Source organism: Pongo abelii, chromosome 13 (assembly GCF_028885655.2).
Source record: "Pongo abelii isolate AG06213 chromosome 13, NHGRI_mPonAbe1-v2.0_pri, whole genome shotgun sequence".
Lineage (NCBI taxonomy): Eukaryota > Metazoa > Chordata > Mammalia > Primates > Hominidae > Pongo > Pongo abelii.
In genome coordinates, this window is record NC_071998.2 from 101,536,054 (window position 1) to 101,550,223 (window position 14,170).

The 14,170-nt window shown below is 37.1% G+C and overlaps 1 protein-coding gene across 6 annotated transcripts in view; it reads right to left on the minus strand.

The window, feature by feature from the left end:
- SVEP1 (sushi, von Willebrand factor type A, EGF and pentraxin domain containing 1) overlaps nucleotides 1-14,170 on the minus strand; it is a 202,477-nt gene that overhangs the window by 64,613 nt on the left and 123,694 nt on the right. For all 6 annotated transcript variants that reach the window (XR_008509939.2, XM_009244733.4, XM_054520420.2 and 3 more), the window contains 5 exons: nucleotides 9,954-10,067; nucleotides 8,502-8,703; nucleotides 5,349-5,506; nucleotides 4,285-4,486; nucleotides 1,994-2,169 (listed from right to left, as the gene is read on the minus strand). Coding sequence is in view for 5 of the 6 variants with exons in the window: in XM_009244733.4 (XP_009243008.4) it covers nucleotides 1,994-2,169; nucleotides 4,285-4,486; nucleotides 5,349-5,506; nucleotides 8,502-8,703; nucleotides 9,954-10,067 (852 nt within the window). In the remaining variant the exon portion in view is untranslated. The remainder of the gene's footprint in view (nucleotides 1-1,993; nucleotides 2,170-4,284; nucleotides 4,487-5,348; nucleotides 5,507-8,501; nucleotides 8,704-9,953; nucleotides 10,068-14,170) is intronic.

Here is a 14,170-nt window from a genome sequence, read left to right on the forward strand (position 1 = left end):
AGTCTTTGCTATTGTGAATAGTGACGCAATAAACATACGTGTGCATGTGTCTTTATAGCAGCATGATTTATAGTCCTTTGGGTATATACCCAGTAATGAGATGGCTGGGTCAAATGGTATTTCTAGTTCTAGATCCCTGAGGAATCGCCACACTGACTTCCACAATGGTTAAACTAGTTTACAGTCCCACCAACAGTGTAAAAGTGTTCCTATTTCTCCACATCCTCTCCAGCACCTGTTGTTGCCTGACTTTTTAATGATTGCCATTCTAACTGGTGTGAGATAAAAGAGGATACAAACAAATGGAAGAACATTCCATGCTCATGGGTAGGAAGAATCAATATCGTAAAAATGGCCATACTGCCCAAGGTAATTTATAGATTCAATGCCATCCCCATCAAGCTACCAATGACTTTCTTCACAGAATTGGAAAAAACTACTTTAAAGTTCATATGGAACCAAAAAAGAGCCTGCATCACCAAGTCAATCCTAAACCAAAAGAACAAAGCTGGAGGCATCACACTACCTGACTTCAAACTATACTACAAGGCTACAGTAACCAAAACAGCATGGTACTGGTACCAAAACAGAGACATAGATCAATGGAACAGAACAGAGCCCTCAGAAATAACACTGCATATCTACAACTATCTGATCTTTGACAAACCTGAGAAAAACAAGCAATGGGGAGAGGATTCCCTATTTAATAAATGGTGCTGGGAAAACTGGCTAGCCATATGTAGGAAGCTGAAACTGGATCCCTTCCTTACACCTTATACAAAAATTAATTGAAGATGGATTAAAGACTTAAACGTTAGACCTAAAACCATAAAAACCCTAGAAGAAAACCTAGGCATTACCATTCAGGACATAGGCATGGGCAAGGACTTCATGTCTAAAACACCAAAAGCAATGGCAACAAAAGCCAAAATTGACAAATGGGATCTAATTAAACTAAAGAGCTTCTGCACAGCAAAAGAAACTACCATCAGAGTGAACAGGCAACCTACAAAATGGGAGAAAATTTTCACCACCTACTCATCTGACAAAGGGCTAATATCCAGAATCTACAATGAACTCAAACAAATTTACAAGAAAAAAACAAACAACCCCATCAAAAAGTGGGCAAAGGATATGAACAGACACTTCTCAAGAGAAGACATTTATGCAGCCAAAAAACACATGAAAAAATGATCATCACTGGCCATCAGAGAAATAATTTCTAATAAATAAAATAAGTATTGTATTTGAGGCTTTGCAAAGGTCGTCTCATCACATTTTTATGAAGTTTAGTATTTTTGTGCTATATTTATTAGTATACTTATCCTAGTTTCATACAACTTACTTCTAGAATATTTTAGTCAGTTTCTAATACTTTAATTCATTTTTGTCTATTTAATTTTCTTTTAGTATACCTGAAACAAATGAGCAAAGTAAAAAATAATGTCATATGCATATACTTCTATAGATGTATCCAGATAGAACAAGCTTATTGCCATGTACAATGCTGAGAACCTGGGTCACCTAATGAAATTTAGTTTGCAATTCTTCAAACTAAAACTCCTGGGATATTTATTAAAAAGTATTTTTTTAGAAGACAAGCCAAGATCTATTTGAAAAGGGCCATAAAAGATGGATAGCAGTGGTCCTGCTTATATACTGATTACAAAACAAAACAATCCTTAAACAAAAAATACCAGTAATTAATCTCCTTGGAAGACAGTTTAGCAACCAGCTGTTAGTTCAGCATGCTTCTTGGTAGTCTTAATGTAGATCTTCAAAGGCATTTCTCACACAGAGAGGCAAACAGCTTACCTAGGAAAAAAAGCTTCTAATAACCCACAGTTAGGATAATCAGGGAGTAGGAAATGAGAGAGATAGCTGTTAATCTTTGTTTGAAACCAAGGGCAACAATGCTAGCAAACCTGATGTCCATTTAAGCAGCATCACCTCTAGAGTCCAACAGAATTATACTCATTTTGTTACAACATACCAGGTATAGGCAAACCAACAGAGAGGCCAGCACCACCGTCAGATAATTTCCCATCGATATAGACTTTCCAGATGCCATTGGCACTTGTCCAAGTGATTGCAATATGATGCCATCTGCCATCATTCACCGAGGGACAGTTTGTTATCTTTTCCCTGCCATTCACATAAAGAACCCAGCTGTAGAGAAAAAGATTCCAGGGAATGCAGTCATTAGCCATATGTTGCAATCCTTACTGTGGGGCGTGTTACTATTTTTCTTCTTTTTCTTTTTTTGTGGGTAAAGTACTTTGTGTAAACCCATTACTCTTTTTTTTTTTTTCTCCATTTGGTCACATTTTGTAGAAGCAGATTTGATTTACTAATTATACTTTATTGTAGCTCACTGAAAATTGGTTTGTGTTTCTTAAACACTGAGGGGTAGGAAAAAGTCTTAGGGTGAGCCAGGAGAAGTTGCTCCAATTTGAGACAGTTTACCAACTGGCTGTTTTGGAGAGAATGAGTCAAGAATGGAAAGGGTGAGAATTGTGTAAATGTCAGACTGACATCCTTCTTCCAGAACGTAAGTTTCTTAAGACCAAGAACAAATTTCAGATGTTTCATAGATATTTCATCAAACAAACAATTAGTCTGTTTGATGGTTGCTGTTATGGTTTGAATATTTGTGTGCTCTCAGAATTTATATATTGAAATGTAATCACCAATGTGATTAGGAGGTGGAGTCTTTGGGGAGTAATTAGGTCATGAAGGCTCTGAAGAGACCACTTGCACCTTCACCATGTGAAGACAGAGTAAGAAGGTGCCATATGTGGACAGGAAAGTAGGGCCTCCCCAGACACTAACTATGCTAGCACCTTGATCTTGAAGCCTCCAGAACTGTGAGAAATATATTTCTGTTCTTTACAAGCCACCAAGTCTATGCTATTTATTATAGCAGCCTGAATGGACTAAGACAGTTGCTCATGTAGTCATATGTCAGACAAAGTATGCCAATCCAAAGAAAAGAATAATTGAAACAACAAGGATGGCCAGCCAGAAGATGTTTCCAATAACTGTGTCATTCAGGGAAATGACAAAGCTAACAAACAGTTTAAAGTAAAAAATCCTCTAAATCAAATGGAGAAAAAGAAATGATTAGAGAAAATTGATAATGAAGATAAAATTTCATTGACTACTTCTCCCAGCATCTTATCAGATCCTGTTTACAGATGTTTATGAAAAAATAATATTTTTTTGCAATATTAATGGTTTCCTTTCTGCATTTTTCCAGTTTCTCTTCTTATTCAAGGAGGCGACAGGTTCTCTCTTTATATATATTTTGTCTCAAAGGAGGGTTTTTGCAAACTTCTTTGATTTTTGTTTTTGACAGATCAAGTACATTAAGAAGAATAGTATTTGAGGATGGGAGACTTCTACCAGATTCCCCTGGATTGGGGATAGAAAAAAAAAGCTCAGTGGGTTTTGAACACCAACAACCTGCTCATACATAGGACAACGATTTCAGTGGATCTGAGAGGAAAAGGACATGTGGTGCACCACAGAATCTAACCACATCAAAGTTATGAACCTGAAGTTTTGCCAAGGATTTCACATGTTTAAAAAAGCAGTGATTTTAAAGGGACCACAAAGGCTGGGTCAGTGGACAGCTCAGTGATAAATAATGTGGACAGCTGGCCAACGATGGAAGTCCTGCTCAAGTCTGTGGCTCTTTGGCAAGACTCTGGGTACAACTAAGGTTGGCTCTCCTGACAACCCATGGGGATGGGGCTCTGGAGTTGGAATTAATGGATTCTAAAAAAAATATGCACACTGAGTTTGTATACTGATTTGTATGCAATACACTTGTCTCCCAAGCGTCAATGATGTCACTGAAATCCCTTAACTTTTAGAGATCCTATTATATAAAAGAAAGAGCATCAGTATTTGAGTCAGAGTTTGAGACTTAGCCCTGCTACTCCCAAGGTGTGAGATTTGGGGCAAGTCATTTAGACTTTCTGAAACTTTATTCTACTGTCTGTAAAATGGGCACAGTTCCTCAAGTCATTGTGAAGATCAGATGAAGTAATACATATGAAAAGACTTAGTAAACAGCAAAATACAATACATGTTTGAGGTATTATCACTAAAATTTTACCTTCTTACAGAACTTGTTCAGATGCTCCATTTGATTGTTGACACCCTGCTGTTTTCTGGGGACACCTGACCCTCTACTTTCCCATTTCCCATCCTCAATGTCAGTTCAATTCGGTTCCAAGATAAGGTCTTAAGCATAGCCTTCCCGACACTTCTGCTTACCCGTTATAATCAGTCAGGAGCAAGGTATTGTCGCTGCCGTTATCAACTGCATAGGAGATTGGTGTTCCATAGTTCATGTCATCAGAGGATTTCATCCAGAAGGTACAGGTTAGAGCATGGAGAGATGGGAGCACACCATCTAGCATGACATATCCATAGATGCCAGAAACTTCAAAATCCAGGTTAAAGCCTGTAGACTGTTCTGCAATGAATAAGAAAAGTGTGCAGACTGTGGCACTTGAAAGACATTTCCAATTGTCAGAGGAAGCAGTGCTATTGTCAAAGAAGCTCATTTCAGTGAATATGATTATTTATCTAAGAAGCAGTTTCAAAATTAAATACATATTATTTACAAAATACATAGTGCATTCTTTTAAATAAAATAACCAGTGAGTATATAAGATAGGAAAAGCATTCAATGGTGAAAGGAAGCAGAGAAACAGGAAGTAGTTGGAAGGAGAGGTGGAATTGAAATGCTTCTAAAGCCAGGAGATACTAAAGCGTGTCTGTATGCTGATGAGAATGACTCAGTAGAGAGGAAGTAATTGATGTCACAGGAGAGAAGGAGGAGGTGCTGCGAGGGCAACATGCTGCCCTACTCAAGGCTCTGGCTTTTCCCTATTTCATGAACAATTCAGCTCTGCCCCAAACCTGCATAGACCACTGAATAAAACAAGTCTTACAGCTAAAAGGCTCCAGTCTCCTGAGAAAGTATTTAGATTTGATCTGCTGATTCTCAAACATGTCCATGGATTCTCACCTCTGAAGTCAAGCGGCTTATCAAAGTATTCTTTCTAGTATAAGTAAGTAGAATGTGAAGAGTTCTACTAAATTCAGTTTTCTCTATTTCCCCCCTAAATTTTTAAGCTTTAATTTCAACATCTGTGCCACTGAGGATAATAGTAGTAGTACCTAGTTTGTTGGATGGCTGTGAAGATTGAATGAGTACAAAGTGCTTGGCATAGTTTTTGGCCTATGGGCAGTGCTTGGTGCAGGCAAAATTGGTATTGTTATTATATTACTATTGTTGGTATTGTTATTAATAACACTGAGTTGACACATACCTGTTTCACACCTTTTGCCTGAAAATCCTGGCTGACATTTACAACTGTATGAATTTAATTCATCCACACAGGTGGCGTGATTTCTACATGGGTTAGACTGACATTCATTGATGTTCAATTCACAGTGTGATCCTGTGAAGCCAGCTGCACACAGGCATCTGAAAGAAAACAAAATGTTGTAACAATTAGAACAGTTGTAGGAAGTCTCCCATTTATGATAATCTCATCTCAAAAGACTTTGAAAATCGAAACGCTGGAACACATTTTCCACATCAAAACAATGCTTTAATTGCAGGTTACTTTTTCCAGTTCACTTGATTAAATCTATGTAAGACAAGATGTATTAGAAATGTTGCAGGAGCAAAAATAAAGTAGAAAGTAGTTCTGGTCCAGGTGAAATATAATTCATACATTGTGGTTTCTCTCCTCATAGGAGTTCTCAGAAAAATATCAAAAGTTCAAATGCTGTTCTAAAGGCTTTCATATGTTAAGCCAATTTTCATAACAATGAGGTAATACTAGTATTATTCCCATTTTACAGATAAGCTAAACTGTGGCTCAGAAAGGTTAAAGAATTCGCCCAAGTTCTATTGCTACTAAGTGGTGGAGTGGGGTTTTGAATCAACCTATATCCTTTTTCTTAATCAGGATGCTATATAGTTTCTGTGCTATGCAACAAACCATTTTAAACTCATCAGAATGGAAAGTATATCTGGTAATGTCAAATGTTGACAAGAGTGTCATAAAACAGGAAGTCCCATATAGTGAGTAGGACTACAATTTGGCAATGTCATGAGAAGTTGAGAGTTTGTGTTCCCAGAGCCCTGTAAATCCATTTCTTGTTTTCTGCTCTAGGAGATAATTGCACAAGGTGCACAGGGACCCATATAACAAATGTTCATAGCAGGATCATTCTAAATGTCTATGTAGAGGAGAATGAGAAAATGGATCATAGTGTAATTAATTCCATCATGTAATGGAATACTAAGGAGCAACTGAAATGAACAAACCAAAGCCAAATGTAACCACCTTGATAATACTTGAAAATATCATGCTGAGTGGGAAAAAAACCGAATTGCAAAAAGAATATGTATGTTATGATACCACTTATGTAACATGTAACTTATATACTGTTTATAGAAGTCATATATGTAGCAAAATATAAAACCTGAATAAGAAAGATATATTCAGACTTCAGGACGGTGATTACTGCTGGGGGAAGAAGGTGAATGTGTGTGTGTGTGTGTGTGTGTGTGTGTGTGTGTGTATGCATGTGTCTATGTTGGAGGGAATCCAGCCCTACCTTTAGAACTTACATCTTTAAAACAGAAGATGTGAATCAAATATGGCAAAATACTAAGGTTTGATAATCACAGTCATCAGTACATGACTTTTATTATTGTAATTTTCCGTGTGACTGAAATATTTTGTAATTTAAAAGGACTGGTCCAATAAATGCGAGTTAATGTTATTGTTACTAGCATATCATACGAAGACCTCTTTGATATTGACCTAACAGTGACTAATAGGAATAACTGGTGTTTGGGGGATTTAAACAAAATCTCAGTTGGAATTGAGGGATATTTACTGGGTCTCTGCATTTGATGGTAAATCTATTGTGACTATAATTTCACTCACCTTTATCCTCCTGTGTTTGGTGTCATTACAACACTATCATATCCTCATCTATGAAATAGATTCACTTTGTCAACAACCTATGTTCCTTCTGAATTGGGAGCTTGTACCTTCACCTTTCTTCTAGTTAGGATTTAGACAACTTTGGTATTCATCCATTGTTTTAAACCCAGGAAAGAGTTTAGAACTCTTGTTGTTCATCTGGAAATTTCTCATTGTCTACAGTTACGTACTATATGCCAGAAAATGTCAAACACCCATGAGAAAGCGATGCTACATGATAAGACCTCATTTCCATATTGTAGGTGAAAGTCTCATTGGCAGAGTTGCCTTCTTATTTTCTTCTGGATAGTGCCTTGGCTGTTTGTGGGAGGATGGTAATGGAAGGGGGCTGAACTAGAAGGAAGGGTATTGGGAAATGTTGCAATTGGGCTAGATCTTTTTTTTCTTTTTGGTTTTTACTTTTGCAAACTTATAACATCAGCAGCATCTTGAGGACAATACAGTTTTCTGTAATTTTGCAAGCAAGAGAAATCTGTCTTGTGTACTACAGATGTGCTATCTTCTGTACTTCCCTGCAAAGAGTGGGGGATGGAATGGGATAGTCTTGATAATGACAACAGGAGAGGGTTGTTTTTCAAACTGTATTCTACTGGCACCTAAGAGCTGCCTCAGGGAGACATAGTCTTTCTGCCCCTCAAATACTACTATTTTCAGCCACAAAAGCTTAGCTTTGATTATTTTACTTTTTTACATTCATGTTAGATTTCTTTTGAACCAAAGTTTACCAAACTAAAAAAAAAGTTTGAAAATCATGGACATAGAATAAAGATGAGCACTATCACAGTATGATTGCAGATTCCATTTTGATTTTATCTGGTATAAAAACTTTAGCTAAAGCACAGGTGGATCACCTGAGGTCAGGAGTTCCAGACCAGCCTGGCCAACACGGTGAAACCCCGTCTCTACTAAAAATACAAAAGTTAGCTGGGTGTGGTGGCAGGCGCCTGTAATCCCAGCTACTTGGGAGGTTGAGGCAGGAGAATCGCTTGAACCCGGGAGAAGGAGGTTACAGTGAGCCGAGATCGCGCCATTGCACTCCAGCCTGGGCGACGAGAGCAAAATTCCATCGCAAAAAAATAAAAAAATAAAAATAAATAAATAAATAATTAAAATATGGGCTTTGTCTAGTGCTACTGTATCTGCTTCTGAGTAACTATATTTCCTTTCATCTTTTATGACTTCCCAAGTATAGAACGTTAGTTCCCAAACATGGCTGTGCATCAGAATCATTGGGAAACTTAAGCCATAACAGGTTGCCTATTTTAAAATGATAGGCTCTACTTCAGGCTTAGTGAAGCAGAAATGGTGGTGGGAATATTCAACTGTAGCCAGTCCTCGGGCCAGCATTTGAGAATGACTGACTTGAGACTCAAAGCAACACTCCATAAAGGCTGCAGAATCACTGAATAGTTTAAAAAATAAAAACAGTGAAAAGAATCAGACTTAGCCTTTTACCTGAAGCTATTGGCACCATCTTTACAGGTAGCTCCATTTTTGCATGGCTGACTGAAACACTCATCGACATTCTTTCCACATCGGGTACCCAAAAATCCAGGTGGGCATTTGCACAAGAATCCCCCAGCCTGGTCTTCACAGACTGCATTATTTAAGCATGGGTTTGACTGGCATTCATTGACTTCTGTTTCACAATGCAGGCCTGAGGATGGAGAAGGAAGAGAAACAGCCCAAATGATTAACTCCCTGGGAACACTGTAACTAAAGTGTTGACTCCCTGGAGGATACTGCTTCTAGAGGATTGGAATGGAGGCTGTGGAGCCCATCAAACCGGTTTGAGATCCATTCTGTAATGGGCTCTGGCTTTTGTAAGTCATTTTTTTGTGGACTCTGAGTTTTTGATAATCTGGGTTTTTTTTGTTTTTTGTTTTTTTTTTGAGACAGAGTCTCACTCTGTCTCCCAGTCTGGAGTACAGTGGCACGATCTCGGCTCACTGCAAACTTCACCTCCTAGGTTCAAGCGATTCTCCTCCCTCAGCCTCCTGAGTAGCTGGGACTACAGGCACCCACCACCACACCTGGCTAATTTTTGTATTTTTTTAGTAGAGACAGGGTTTCACCATGTTGGCCGAGGTGGTCTTGAAATCCTGAGCTCAAGTAATCTACCTGCCTCGGCCTCCCAAAGTGCTGGGATTACAGGCGTGAACCACCATGCCCAGCCGATAATCTGCTTTTTTAAATCTTACTTTTTGTTGAAATTAAGTTTGGTAATATTTTTTGAAGGGTTGTGTCCCTATTTCCTTCAGTTCTGCTCTGATTTTAGTTATGTCTTGCCTTCTGCTAGCTTTTGAATGTGTTTGCTCTTGCTTTTCTAGTTCTTTTAATTGTGACGTTAGGGTGTCGATTTTGGATCTTTCCTGCTTTCTCTTGTGGGCATTTAGTGCTATAAATTTCCCTCTACACACTGCTTTGAATGTGTCCCAGATAGACAACTAATTGAGATAATGTTAAGAAATAAAGCTAGTAAATTTTCCATTCAAAACTTGCCTGTTTCTTTGATCTTGCCTTTTTCCTTCACTGGCTACTTTCTTGGATTTACTCTTTAGAAATTAAGCATACACTTTTAAACCATATTATTGTGCATCTGTTTGCAATATGATATTACATGGTTTGTCTCCAGTTCCTTCTTGAAAATTTGCCTTAACACACACACACCACATACAAAAAAAAATTTTTTGCTGAACCATTTGAGAGTAAATTGCAGACTTGCATGTCCTTTTACCCTAAACACCTCAGCATGTATTTCCTCCAAAAAGGAGGACTTTCTCTTACATAATCACTATACAGTCATAAAATCCAAAAATTCACAATATATATCATGTTAAGAAATGTACTAATTTGTGGTGGTTTACAAGATTTTAAGACAACATAGGAAGACTAGAAACATCTTACCTACAAATCCTTTCACACATGTGCAGCGATAGCCAGCCACACCATCAACACAGTTTCCTTTATTTAAACAAGGACTGGAGCTACACTCATTTATATTTTCTTCACACCGCTGACCTGCAAAGAATCATTCATCTTTGAGCTGGAGAAAACGTGACAGGACTTTAAGACCAATAGTTTCCAAGCAAGTTGTTCAGGCATTGGAATAGGGAAATTGGAAATCATGGCTAACATGTTTGTGACAAATTTAACTCTTTGCCAAACATGTTGAAATAAAATGTTTCTTCTATTCTGTGAACGGAAAAGTTTTTCTAGCAAGAAATCTAACATATTCAGCATGCAATGGAAAATGATAACCATGAATATCTGACCATATTTTTTAGTTAAAAAGATGTGTGATTTTGTTTTAAATTTTTTCTCCTTATTTGTTTGCTAGTTGTTCTGTTTTTGAGTTTATTCCTTTTAGAGTTAAGTGGTAACAGTTACAGCGTTACAGTTACAAAGTTGGCAAAAATTATGGGAGAAATATATTGAATGAAGCAAATAACTCATTTTCTTCTGCAAATTAGGGAAACACAGCCAAATTTCTGTGCAGCTGTCCCATGTTTTGTGTGAACATAATTTGGGAACAACTAATGTTATTCATATCCTTTATTTTACACATCTAGAAACAGATCCAAAGAGGTCTGTGACATTGCCAAGCACAGGCACAGAAATGAGCCTAGAACCATAAATCTTCACATTCAAGAAAAGATGTGCAAAGACTCGTTGGGTTGAAGAGTTCCGGATGCTTAAATTTATAACTCATGGAATTATGTAACACGTATCTAATAATTTATGTACCTTGACATTAAAATATGCTAGAAGGAAATTTCATAATAAAAGTTGTTTTTTTGAGAATAGTAAATCTAACATAAAATCTACACTTTCATACAGACCATTATGAACACTTGTTTTTTCACAGTAAATCCACACAATAAATTTAATGTCTAATAAATAACATACATAATATATTTCACATCTAGTAAATGTATATTTTTAGAAACTTGGTTCCACTTTTCTCACAGTATGTGTCTGCCATTCTTGTCACAAGTTTTTACTATGATTCAACACCAGGTGTCGCTAACATGAGATTTGGAATTTTAAATAAAGAATTGTAGGATACAGGTGCATAATTTTAATACTGCCTATAGAAATGCAACCATAGGCAGATGGTGGAGAGGAAAGAGCATGGGAAAGAAAATGAAAACCAGGCAAGCAATCTGGATGTGGTTCTAGCTGTTGAATACACACCCTTGGTTGGGGTGATGAGTCTGCTGGTCTGCAGTTGGTCTCACAGCATGTGGGCCTCTTAGAGTATAAGCTGAGAGAAATTTGTTTTAAGATATATGCGATGTGGCCCCTAAACGCAAGCCACCCGCTTTGGTGTTCATAAGACAAAAATGATTTCTTCTGTTGTTGAGGTAAAACAGGCATATTTCAAAACAGCATGCCTGTCCACTGTAATTGATAGAGTATGCTATCACTTTATCAAGTGCAATATCAAGTCCACTCTACTTGATGGCTGATTTGAAGGATTTTCAAGGGCAACATTGACATTTAAAATGTCTCCCTATATATAAACTTTCAAATTACACTTCCAGATGAAATGCAATTTTACTGTATAAACTCAATATCTTTTCATAAGCCTGGGACTACCAGTGTTGCATGGATGTGAAATAGAGAAAATATATGAGTTGTTCCAAATGATTACTACTGTAAGTTATGTTAAACATTTTCATGTCTTTATGGAAGTTGTTTTTAGATACACAATAAAATTATTAGAATCTGGTTCCTTTGAAATGTTATCAGGATTTTACTAAACTTTTTAAAATATAGAAAATTATATACCCACACCTATTAAAATATGTATCTTTTTAGTATAATAATGATGAGTTAGGTACAACGCTGGATGATTTAGATGATCTCAGTACTCTCCATAATATTATGGGGTCATTACTATTTATAAAGTAGTAAATCCTAGTCCATTTTATTAGAATATATCATCAATATTAAGTAATTATAATGTGGGTTAACAAGGGAATTGAGAATAAGATCACTGTTTCTGAACTATTTTTGTGAGAAGGTGCTGGAAGCTGCGACTCTTAAGATATACACTTAGAGAAATCTCCAAACTGCTTTCCAGAGTGGCTGAACTAATTTACATTCCTAAAAAACTGCATAAGTGATCCGTGTTTTTCTATAACCCTGCCAGCATGTGTTATTTTTTGACTCTTTAATAATAGCCATTCTGGCCAGGGGCGGTGGCTCAGGCCTGTAATCCCAGCACTTTGGGAGGCTGGAGTGGGTGGATCACTTGAGGTCAGGAGTTCGAGACCAGCCTGACCAATATGGTGAAACCCCATCTCTACTAAAAATACAAAAAAATTAGCCGGGCATGGTGGCATGCGCCTGTAGTCTCAGCTACTTGGGAGGCTGAGACGGGAGAATTGTTTGAACTTGGGAGGCAGACGTTGTAGTGAGCCGAGATCATGCTACTGCACTCCAGCCTGGGTGACAGAGCGAGACTCCATCTCAAAAAATACAAAAATTAAAAAAAAAAAAAAGCCATTCTGACTGGTGTGAGATGGTATCTCATTGTCGTTTTGATTGGCCTTTTTCTGATGATTAGTGATGATGAGTTTTCTTTTTCATGTTTGTTGGTTGCTTATGTGTCTTCTTAGAGAAGTATCTGTTCATGTCCTTTGCCCACTATTTAATGAGGTTATTTGTGTATTGCTTGTTGATTTGTTTAAGCTCCTTATAGATTCTGAATGCTAGGCCTTTGTCAGATGCATAGTTTTCAAATATTTTCTCCCATTCTATAGGTTGTCTGTTTACTCCACTGATGCTTTCTTTTGCAGTGCAGAAGCTCTTCGATTTAATTAGGTCCCACTTGTTAATTTTTGTTTTTGTTGCAATTGCTTTTGGGGACTCAGCCATAAATGCTTTGCCAAAGCCGATGTCAAAAAGGGTATTCCCTAGGTTTTCTTCTAGGATTTTTATAGTTTGAAGTTTTACATTTAAATCTTTAATCCAAGTTAATTTTTGTATATGGTGTAAGGCTGGGGTTCAGTTTCATTCTTCTGCATATGGTTGGCCAGTAATCCCAGCAATCCCATTATTGGGTATACATCCAGAGGAAAATAAATCATTCTACCAAAAAGACACATGCACTTGTATGTTCATCCCAGTGCTATTTACAATAGCAAAGACATGGAATACACCTAGGTGCCCATCAATGGTGGATTAGATAAAGAAAATGTGGTACTTATACATCATGGAATATTATGCAGTCATAAAAACTCCACAAAATCATGTCGTTTGCAGCAACATGGATGCAGCTGCAGGCCATTATTCTAAGTGAATTCAAGCAGGAACAGAAAGCCAAATACTGCATGTTCTCACTTAAAGTGGGAGCTAAACATTGAGTACACATGGAATAAAAATAGGAACAATAGATGCTGGATACTATTAGAGGGGAGAAGAAAGGCAGTGTGGGCTGCAAAACTACCTATTAGGTACTATTCTCACTACCTGGGTGATGGAATTATCTGTACTCCAGACCTCAGCATCATGCAATATAATATATCCGTGTAACAAACCTGCACTTGTACTCTCTGAATTTAAAATAAAAGTTGAAATTATTTAAGTCATAAATAAAGACAAAGATTTTGGATGCTAAAAAATAAGATAACACTTAAATATGCATTTAAGTTAAAAGGAGAGGCATAGTGGTCCATAACAATTTCAAAGATACATGCACCTGAAGTCCACAGTTAGTAATAATTACACACACACACATTGACACACACACATGAACATCCACAGAAATTAGCGTATACACTTTATAAATTCAGTAAAATACTAGTAAAAAGCTTGGCGATGACCTTGTACTTGTAGTAGGCTTTACCTATTTTCTGTCATTTCCTCACCTCCATTTTTACAAATGAAGAAATAGGTCCAGTGAAGTTAAATGTCTTGTCCAAGGTCACATATCTAGCTGGCAAAGATGGGAACACGCCTGCCTGTTTTATAAAGCAATTACACACTGCCATATTGATATCTTGTTCTCCTTACATAACCAGATAAGGACAAGAACGCTTTTCCAATGCATATAAGTAATATTAGAAAATATGCTTCTTCAATATGTTTATAATATTCTATAAATGTATCTTTGA